This window comes from Berghia stephanieae, chromosome 7 (genome assembly GCF_034508935.2).
Source record: "Berghia stephanieae isolate SIO BIC M18660-M18661 chromosome 7, UCSD_Bste_1.3, whole genome shotgun sequence".
Classification (NCBI taxonomy): Eukaryota; Metazoa; Mollusca; class Gastropoda; order Nudibranchia; family Aeolidiidae; genus Berghia; species Berghia stephanieae.
In genome coordinates, this window is record NC_088366.1 from 26,744,226 (window position 1) to 26,756,033 (window position 11,808).

General features: G+C 35.9%; 1 protein-coding gene across 1 annotated transcript; it reads right to left on the bottom strand.

The window, feature by feature from the left end:
- Positions 1-870: 870 nt before the first annotated feature.
- On the bottom strand, positions 871-11,323 carry LOC144976970 (cytochrome P450 1A1-like; the record flags this gene model as incomplete). Its single annotated transcript, XM_078921626.1, is given in 6 exon segments — positions 871-1,159; positions 2,326-2,439; positions 4,715-4,906; positions 7,528-7,731; positions 8,890-9,116; positions 11,101-11,323. Coding segments are annotated over 5 exon segments (1,026 nt in total), but the record flags the coding sequence as incomplete, so codon positions are not given.
- Positions 11,324-11,808: the final 485 nt, after the last annotated feature.

An 11,808-nucleotide genomic window follows, 5' to 3' on the forward strand; every position in this document is an offset into this window, starting at 1 on the left:
TTCCCCGATATACACTCGCTCGATATACAATGCAGTCGGAATAATTTTCGGTTTCTATAGACAAACACGGACATTAGCAATTGCTTGCTACCATTATGATAGGACGGTAATCTACCGCAAAGTAAACTACAACAGACTAAGCTATGTTATCAAAGCTGGCAGGACCGAGAGGTCATTAAAAATATTCCCACTGCACTTAGGGTCGATCCCCGTCCCTTTGAGTGCGAGGCAAGTACTCTGCTAACTGAGACATTGGCACTTATAAAGTTATATTAATTTATCTCATATTTTAGACTCTTAGCTTTACAGTTAGTTTTTAGCATTTGATTTGATTCAACCAGACAAGGTTAAAGGGATGGGCCATTTCTTTGAAGGTTTGGATTTGAGACTTTTACTGGTTGAGGGTCACGCCAATCGATTGATATTTGAATTAAAGTTGTGCGGCTATGTGGTCTTGTGGTACGACACTCGCTTTCGGATCGGAAGGTCCTGGGTTCGATCGAGCCTCGCTCGGCGCATAGTTAAGTCCTTGTAGAATGATCTTTACTCACATTCTCTCACCGTACCCAGGTGTAAAATGAGTACCTGGCAGTTAACAGCGTTGTCTCTGTCCGAAAAAAAAATGTAATATCGCCTAACAGGCGTCATGTCCCGTCCTAAATGTTGAATGTTGCTGTTGGCCAGGGGCCCCTTGTTTAGGGCGTTGAGCACGTTTAGTGGATATTGCTCTATATAAAAGCTCAATTTAAAATATAAAACCTCAATCTAAAAGTCTATTGAGAAAATAGATACAAATTTTATATTATTATTGTCAGCGCATGACAAAATACTAGCTCATTCACTAAGATATTAAATGAGACATATACTGACTTGTTCCTGTATGTCCGGGTGAGTTATCATATACAGCACAGCCCATTGTAAGGTTGATGCAATCGTATCAAAGCCTGCGCCGATCAACTCTTGCACTGTCGTCAAAATGTGCTTATCCGTCAAGCCAACAGCCTCTTTTTCAACGGCAGGCGTGTCCTTGCATGCCCTTATAAGGCAGTCTGTGACGTCACGGATTTCTGAAGGATTGTACGTTTCTAAATGTTGAGCCAGCTTCTCGTCGCAGAAATTATTCATGATGTTTAAAATTCTTAAAAAGCCATTGAAAGATCTGAAATAAGAAATTGTTACATGCCATCATAAAATAGAAATTATATGTCTCACCGTTTCAATCTGGCATAAAGTCAGGATGAAGTGGATGTCAAAAAAAAAAAAAAAAGAAAAAGAAAAAGTAAAAGAACGTGAAAAAAAAAGTTAAAATGATCTGAAATATATTTTTTATGAAAATAAACTAAAAATAAAATTCCCTTTAATCATCCCTGGATAAATTTGTCTCTAGGGTCTATTCCAAGGGAAGACTGAAATAACCCAGGCGTTAGCCGCAGTGCAGCGCCGCAAATTGAGCTGGGACAAGTAGACTTGCTCAAGGCCAAACATCACAGCGGGTATTCGAACTCGGTACCTTTCGGATACGAAGCAAAGGCCGCACCGCCGAGCCCCACTGCCCCAAATATGAAATCTCTGTTGTTTTGATGGGAAGGGGTCACCTCAAAAATCTATATTAATTCTCATCAATAAAAAAAAAATGAATTTAAACCAAGCCTCGTATTATTTTTAAGTGGAATTGACGCATGAAGTCAACATTCTTAAGGTTCTGCTTAAAGCCAACACCTCATGCTTGTCGGTTATTTTCTGTTCTTTACTTTAGTGTTTTCAATTGACAACGAATAAAGTCAGCCTTGCTAGAAGTCAACCAATCTTTCTGGTCCATAAATTTTGACTTGGAAGAGGGGGGGGGGGGGGGGGGGAGGCGGGTTAAGGCATTGCACTGTGATCCGGAAGGTCCCGGGTTCGAACCTCGCTTTAGAAACTTTCGGGGTTTTTTTTTCCTTCGGCAAGATTATTAACTCCCAATTTGCTCACTTGGACAACATGGGTGATTCCTGTTGACATCAGACATCCTGTTTGATGGATTATTTATATTTCAAGAGAGAAAGAGAAAGAGAGAGAAAAACTCAAAAGATAGATGGAAAGAGAGAGAGAGAGAAAGAGAGAGGGAGAGAGAGAGAGAGCGAGAAAGAGAGAGAGAGAGAGAGAGAGAGAGGAGTGAGAGAGAGTGAGAGAAAGAGTGAGTGAGAGAGGGAGAGAGAGAGAGAGAGAGAGAGAGAAAGAGAGAGAGAGAAAGAAAGAGGGGGGGGGGGGGGGGGGGGGTAAACCGACAGAACTGCATTCGGGACAAGCATTTTATACCATATTGCACTGTTTGTAGATAATTACTTTTTTGTGAGATGTCTAGTCCAAGGCATAATATCTACAGGATTACCCGCGCCGGCAAAGGCCATGAACTCATCGTTGAGTTTGACCAGACGAAGAAAGTCAGGGTCGTCACGCCTGGATGAACACAACAAAAAACATATACTAAGTACATCGTTTTGCTGCAGTCTGACAAAACATACTATTTAAATTTTGGCGACAAAACTTTTATTTCATAATATATTGATGTTTATTGATGACCCTCAGCTTGTCAAAAGATCCCAAACCTGTCGCTCCTTCAAAGCTTCGCCTACCATTTTCTCGAGGCTTCAGGTTTTAGAAATTTTGGCTTGGCTGGTTGAGGGTCATTTTAATCGATGAATATTTGGAGTAAAAATGTTCTAGCCAAAATGTTGTTAAAGTGTTAGGTCAGTGTACAATGGAATAGCTTAAATAACCACCAAGTCTGAAACTGCAACGCGAATGAACACAATTTTTGGAGACTTAGTGTGTCTAGGTAATATAATATGCAGCTATATGGTCTAGTGGTATGATACTCGCCTTCGGATCTGAGGGTCAAGGATTCGAGTCTCACTCTGAGCGCGCATAGTTGAGTCCTTGGAAAAGGCTCTTTACTCATATTTTCTCACCGTACTCAGATGTAAAATGAGTATCTGTTGTTTTCTCTTTCCGAGAAAAATTCTAATATCGCCTCACAGGCTGCATGATTGATGTTGGCCCTGAGCACTTTTAGTGGATATCGCCTAATATAACTGCTCAATCTTATTGCTGACAATGAATTAAAATCAAATCGAATGAATGACGAGAGGAATAAATAAATTGCGAAAAGATACTGCATGAGTTTATCCCGATTTCTCTTCAATTATTTATTGATCAGTAACATAGCTTGATATATTGATTTTGAAAAAAAGATTCTACTGATTCAAAATTATAGAGATTATGATAAAGTTAACAGATAGCACTTTTTTCTCTCTCAGTTGTTCAAATCTATGACAGTAATCTTTTGCTCTCTTTCTATAAAACTATTGCTCAAAGACCATTGTCACGAGCAACAACAATATGCACATCTACGAGAAAGCGTATATAGATAGTATGCGCTTGGCTTAGAAGCTCATAACATTGCCATCCGGAAGTATAACGGACCAACATACAAAACGGTGTGTATCCATGAACGTTTATAGTCGGGTTAATACAGTTCAGTGAGCATTAGTCATAAACGCGGATGGCAAACAACAATAACAAAGACCTGAGTGACGTCATCTGAATACTATCTATATGGCGAAATTCAACGAATTCACATTGATAATGCCCCACACAATGCCTTGATTATTTATCTTCATTATGCCCAAGCAGGCCTCGTGGCCCCAAAGTCTCATCTCATACAGTGCAGCAGCAAATCTTACAAGAAACAGTGTCGTAGATTAACTATATGACACTTGGCGTGCAACCAGCTAATAAGCAACACAGAGCTGTCGTGGGCAAAGCTCTTTCCTTCACTTACATTTTCACACCACATCCAGGTGTAAAATAAGTAATGGAAATGGAATGGTGTTTGTCGATAATAATTATAATAGCGTCTTACAACAATATGCATTTCTCGTCTTACCTAATGAAAATTGATGTTAGCTTGGGACCTCAAGTAAAGCGCTTTGAGCCTCTTTAGTGAAACATGTGTTATAAAAAAAATTAGCAATGACTATCCCGCACAAATCTTTGGGCCTCTTTTTCGCTCACGAAGTGCCCGAATTCATGTCAAAATATGGGACGAAGCCGTTTCGTATATGCTATTTTAAAAAATTAATTACGACGCTGTTTATCGATGAATATGACTGAAAGTTGGCACACAGTTAGAAAAAAGGTCATTTCATATTATGTCAAGCGACAAAACTCGTGCGATTAGCAGAAGACCGTTAAAAATAGATTTTTACTCTTTGGAGTAAAATATTTCTAAAACTACCGGGCGTGGAGGTTTTGTCGCTGACAAGGTAATACATGAGCATTTTTTCTTTTTGGTTGTAAAATTTCATATGAATATGACGAGTACTTTTCCCGTATTTTACAAAACACCATCCTAATTTGCTCTTCAAGTTTCAATCTTTTAATCCACCTATAACGCAAGATACAACCAAAGGTCGAAAAAAAATGCCGAAAAAGCGTCCCATATTTTCGCGTTTTTTTCCTCTTTGCGGGTCATCCAAATAAAGGACACCTTTGAAACTGCATAACTTGTTTATTTATGAATGGATTTTCAAAATTCAAAAACAATTTTACTCAGTGGGGATAGGGCTTTGATTTTAGACAAAAAATTTTCCTCAAAAAGAGGAAAAAACCATTTTTCATAGTCATTGCTAAAAAAATATTACGCGTTTAATTCAGAAAATATTTATCTTACTTGTATCGTTTTCCAAAACAAATAGCACAGATGATGCTTCCAACTGAGAGGTAGATTTCGTTGTGTGGATCACACGGAGCACCATTGGTACCTAGCAACAATGAAGAGAGGACGTTCGCTTCTGTTTGGATGGTTTCCTCTATTGGGTTGACTTTCTGGTTGCTCAGTGTGGCCAGGGCATTCTGTGCTATGCTGGATGTGGAGAGTAGTATAACTTCCAATCCTCATATTTTTCTTTCAACTTCTTCATTCATCATCATCATCATCATCATCATCATCATCATCATCATCATCATCATCATCTCCATCATCATCATCATCATTATCATCATGATGTCATCATCATCATTATCATCATCACCATCATTATCATCATCACCATCATTATCTTTCATCACCATCATCATCCTCAACATCATCACCATCATCATCATCATCATCATCACCATCATCATCATCATCATCATCATCATCATCATCATCATCATCATCATCATCATCCAGGGGCGGTTCTAGCCTATTTACAGGGGTTGGGCAAAGATGATCCGGTCATATATATATATAATTTATTTATTTATTTATTTTTTTTTTTTAATTATAATTTTTTTTCACCTATAACAAAATATTTCAGCCAACAATAATCACATTCACAATGAAATGACAATACCAGTAGATTTTAATTATTCCAAACGTAATCAAAAATGAATCACGAAAGAGAATACAACAAAAAAATAAAGCGACGAGACATAATGCGACAACACCTTGACAATAGAAGTCCATTTCGTTCACTCGAAAAATTAATGAGATGCTTTAATCCCTCAACGGCGAGATTAATATTTCTGCTACATTACTGGTTTTCAGTAGTATGTAGTAACCTTAAAGTTTTCATCGAGAAGCAACAACAGCGATATGACTCGAGTTTCATTCAGAGCTGAAATTGCATCATTTTTACTGCTGTCTTGGTGGTTAGAATGATTTTGCCGGTGGTGGTAGTGGTTGGAAAAGTGGTAGCGGTGGTGGTGGTGGTGGAGGAGGAGGAAGACGAGGCGGTGAGGGAGGATGTAATTATGATAGTGGTTTTGGTGGTGCTGTTGGTTAGAATGATAGTTGTGGAGACGATTGTTGTACTTGTTGTTAATATTGTTGTTGTTGTTGTTGTTGTTGTTGTTGTTGTTGTTGTTGTTGTTGTTGTTGTTGTTGTTGTTGTTGTTAATGATGATGATGATGATGATGATGATGATGATGATGATGATGATGATGATGATGATGATGACAACGACGATGTCGTCGACAATGATGGTTACCACCATACGATATTACAAAGTTTATTTAATCTTAGGCTTTCGCCAATAATTCACACAATACAATTAAGACAAAAGAATGTTATCAATCTCTCCTCATAATGCATTCGTTATACTATCACAATAACGACCGTGTTATCTTTACTCCTTCCCCAACCAACCCCTAGCTTCCCGCCTCTTCATCGCGAACCATCTTATGTATGTATTAGCTTCAGGACGGGTAAGTACGGAATCTGCCCACCCTTCCTTTAAACGTATTTATTTCCTCTATAACTTAGAATTCAACTCTCTCCTTACTCAGAAGAGTATTTCTCGTATACTAATTCAATTGTTTAGAAAACCAAAATGGTGGTTGTATTTTATATATTTATTTAGTCGTTACTTTTGAATAAAAGTGTTTTATTTTATTAGAGGGAATACAATAGAAAATTGCATTGTTTTGCAAAATTATTTAGTCTGGCAATAAAAATACAGCAGTAATTACTTTAAGAATAATAATAAAAAAAGAACTAACAAATTAATTTGTTAAAAAACAAAAACAAAAACAAAAAAAAAAAAAACAAATAAGAAAGAATTTAAATAAATGAGTTTTGAGAAGTACTTTAAAAAAAACGAGAAAAAAAAAAGAAATAATTTAAATGCATAAACAAAAACAACACAAATTAATACTAAATTGATATAATATTAGTAAGTTAATAAATTTAATTCAATACTGGAACCTTCCCAAAGTCATTACATCAATGGTACCAGCACAAGTAAGGCAATAAATACGAAAAAGTTCGTTTGCCAAAATCTCTATTTAGTGTTCACTGGTTAATAAGGTGGGCTCATTTGAATTAGCCCGACCTAGTACTAGAGAGGCCAGACAGCAAAAATCGGAGTTCACCGTCAGGCGACGTGACGATGAGATGACGATGTGGGCGGAGTGGAGTGGAGTGGTTGGGGGGGGGGGGGGGTGATAAAAAAGAACAGGAGCGTATCCTGGTTTATGCATTCAGGGGTGCATGGTGATTCGCAATCTATTAAAAATACACACAAATTGATTTCAGTACGAAGTATCAAGTTTAAGTAGTAACTTTTAAAATTATCTAATTTAAATTTGATTATTTCGGACCTAGTAATACAGTTTATAACTTGAAAAAACAGGCTGGTATTTGCCCACCCTGCCCATTATTACCAGCCGTCCCTGTCATCATCATAATCATCATCATCAAAACAATCGGTCACCGACGTAAGTTACTGAGAATCTAAATTATTTCATAATACCATATATGAATTCAATTTCAGTGCTGAATACAATTCAATTCATATGTTTATTTTTAGGCAATTGTCAATATAACTCATACATGAATATCACATTTCCAATCAACAAATCAAGTCAGTAAAATAAATAATGACGCATAGCAAGGGGAATGACTTAAACAATGCGTATAGTATTAGGAGAAAAATAGAGAGAGAGAGAGAGAGAGAGAGAGAGAGAGAGAGAGAGAGAGAGAGAGAGAGATGTCTCACCGTCTGTGCATCTTCCATCGTCCTCCATAGTCACCGAATCCCATACTGTTTCCGTTTCCAATGAATTTGAAAGAGTAAAAGTCGGGACGTCCAGCAAAATCCTCGGCCTGCTTCACAAGAGCTTGTCTGATGGTATCGATTCCATTCAGGACTACGGTGGGACGACTCCCCAGAGTTATTTTGTACACGTCTCCGTACTTAGACCTGGGATTTAAAAAAAATATATTTACGGTAGAAAAAAATAATGCTCAACATTCTGAATCAAATCGTATTCATTTATATACAAGGCGATGTGAGTGGCCGAGTGTATAAAACATTGCATATAATACCTCGAGGACTCGAGTTCTAGCTCCCCTGTCGGTTTCTCGTCTCATCTTTACGTTCATCAACAAACTTCGCATGTATTGCTAACTTTGTCTAGGATTTCTCGGAATTTTAAACGAGATGGACCCTAATTTTAAATATGAATTTCCCGCTTCGGATAAATAAACGGAATTTGTCTATTCATGACTTTAATCTAATGTTACTTCTTCTTATTCTTCTTCTTCTTCTTCTTCTTCTTCTTCTTCTTCTTCTTCTTCTTCTTATGTAGTAACTCCATTTTCTTGGTGAGAATCACTCTACATTTGACATCCACATGAATGCAAGACCCCCCCCCCCCCCCCCCCACCGTTAAAAAAAATTAATCAATAAATCAAATAACACTTTTATATTCACTGAAATTACTAATTTGTCAGAGAGAAGGAAACAATAATTCTCTTAAAGTTTTGGAGGCATCCTGATTCTTCAGCGTCGGATGGCAGTTTAGTTCCAGAATATTATTGCAGATGGCAAGAATGAATGTTTGTGTGTCTCTGTTCCTGCAATGGGAATGGACAATCGTATTCAACTCCCACTATTTTAAAGGAATTTACGTATGGCATAACCAGTTTAATGCTTTAGTCGTTGGCTGAAGAGGAATTTGAGGCTGAAACAGTCCTTGTTAGCGCAGATATTTTGTTCTTATTTACAACTATCATAGGTATTATATTTTGTTTGTTTGTTTGTTTGTTTTAGTTTGTTGTTATTATGATGCCACAAATCACACATATTGTTATCTTGTTCAAATTCCACATAGAATGACGATAAGCAGAATGAAAAAGATTGGTTTTAGGTGCTGTTTAAAGACTGACACACTTTCACATTGTCGGGGTTTTGGTGATAAAGAATTTCATAGGATTGGAGCCGAAAATGCAAAACCACGTTCTTCATTATCAATGATGTGTTCCACAATGATTCATAGTTATTATAACAATTCTTAATTCATAACAAGCACATGAATATTACGATACTTTTGGTTTGAAAGCAACGATGAACACTTACCTGAGGGCTGTCAAAGATTCGTGTGGCCTTTTCCCGAGTTGAAGGAGATTTCCTAGAACAGGAATTCCCCTGGGTCCAGGGATTTCCTTGTCCGTGGAAGAGCTTGGTCGTGTGGGCATCTTATCCCAGAGAACAACAATGGACAGAATGACAACAGCCACATAGAGAACGGATGATGTCGGGTCGGGGGACACCTCCGCAATGGAGGACATTATTAAGGTTAACATCTGGGATACAGATGAATAGATCCACAATTAAATAAACAAGTAAAATAATTAATTACTCAATCAATTAAATGATTCAAATAATCAAAGGTTAATAAGATATTTGATGAATTGAATGGTTATTTAATTAGTTGATTAAATTATTGATTTATGAAACCAACTAGCGTGCTCCGCTATTTAAAGGAAGCATTATTATTATTTTAATTTCTCTGTCTCCGAATGGGACTTTTTCCTTCAAGGACAAACTGTTGATTCAAGAATCTATAGTAGACTCGATCAGCGCCTTTGCTCTTTATAAAAATGAGATCAGTTAATTGAGATCTGGTGAAGCATGTTTTATTCTTATTGTTATTATTATTAGGATTATCATTATGATTATTATTATCATCATCATCATCATCATCATCATCATCATCATCATCATCATCATCATCATCATCATCATCATCAACATCATCATCATCATAATCATCATCATCATCATCATTATTATTATATTATTATTATTATTATTATTATTATTATTATTATTATTATTATTATTATTATTATAATGATTCGATGTAGCACCTGAATCCACATAAATAGTGCTCAGAGGCGTTTTACAAGAGTTTTTGGTATTATACAAGTTTATTCATTGACTACTACATAATCAACACAAATCACACACATAGTATTATTATCTTGTTCAAATTCCACATAGAATCACGGTAAGCAGGATGAAAAAGATTGGATTTGATGCCGTTTGAAGACATTGTCGGGGTTTTGGTGGTTAAGAATTTCATAGGATTGGAGCCGAAAATGCAAAACCACGTTCTCCGTTATCAATCATGTGTTCCACAATGCTTAATTCATAACAAGCACGTAAATCGAGATTCCATCTCACAGAGTGCAGTCTTAAAATTACGATAATAACAGGAATTGAAGTGAGTAGAAAAGTGCCAGAAAACAGTAGAGAATAAAAAACTTCGCGGCGATGGGGGCTCGAACCCACTGTTACGACAACTCCGCCTGGCCATGAGATGGTCGTAGGTTCAACACACACAAACTCCACGAAGTTTGTTTACAAGTCAGCAGTTATGCTTAAGCTCTATTCTCAACACAAACATATATAGGTAACAAAAGACGATTGAGGCATTGAGTAAGCTCGGATATTGGGGGTGAATATCAATTCATGTTGTCTTCTGGCACTTTTCTACTTACTTCAATTCCTATTATTATCAACATAAGTGCCTGCCCACTCACTTTTCTTACTTGAAATCAAGCTATCACCTAACAGGCTGCACGCTCGTTCTATACAGAATATTACTTGTTTGCTGTTCTATCATCAAGAAATTTTATATCATATCAAATTGTAACCGCTAATATCAATCTGGGTTTTTTTTCCAAAGCATTTACTATATAATATGAATTTCAGAGCAAAACAGTTCGTGAATAATGATAATGATGATGATGATGATGATGATGATGAGAATGATAGTAATAATAATAATAATAATAATAATAATAATAATAATAATAATAATAATAATAATAAATAATAATAATAATAATAATAATATAAAATAATAATAAATAATAATAATAATAATAATGATGATGATGATGATGATGATGATGATGATGATGATGATGATGATGATGATGATGATGATGATAATGATAATAATAATGATATTGTATAAATAATAATAATAATAATAATAATAATAATAATAATAATAATAATAATATGATAATGATATATATATATATAAATATATATTATTAATATAATATATAATAATAATAATAATAATAATAATAATAATAATAATAATAATAATAATAATAATAATGCTGATAATAATAATAATAATAATAATAATAATAATAATAATAATAATAATAATAATAATATATAGATGATGATGATGATGATGATGATGATGATGATGATGATGATGATGATGATAACATCAACAACAATAATTATAATAACGCTTACCGTTATTGATTAATTTTTGGATTTCTGACAAAGTCTAAATATAGAACCGATGAATATTTGGTGAAAGCGAATAGAAATCCAGAGATGTAATGCAGTTCTAGTTATACGCGTATAATATGTTAATACTGTATTACAGTGCAAATAGTGCAGTAGACTTATGCGAACTTAATTTTACAGCACGATGGAGAACATGCTACACGCTAGACATCTCCCATAAAAGACTGACAATAAATATGCAAGTGTTGTGTGTATGCACTGTGTTGAAGACCATTTTAAAGGAAGGAAGATAAAGAAATAATAATAATAATAAAAAAGAGAAAACATAAAAAAAAAGAAAGAAAGATGTGAATGCGGGCGGGAGGAAGGTCAAACGTTATGAAATATGAATGGATCGACGGAGGAAAGGGCAGGGGAGATGAGTGGCGGGGAAGGGGGGGGGGGGGGAGAGAGAGAGAGAGAGAGAGAGAGAGAGAGAGAGAGAGAGAGAGAGAGAGAGAGAGAGAGAGAGAGAGAGAGATGTGGCCAGCCAGCCATTCCTAATTGCAGGACACGTGAGGTCAAACGTGTTTCTAAAAACAGATCGCAGTCACCATGGATTTTAACCGAGGCCCTGAATTTAACCTTTGACGGCAAGACTGAATTTTTCTTTTTCAATTGCCGCTTGCTTCACGGGTGTTACATCGGGTTGTACCAGTTGTCGGAAAGTGA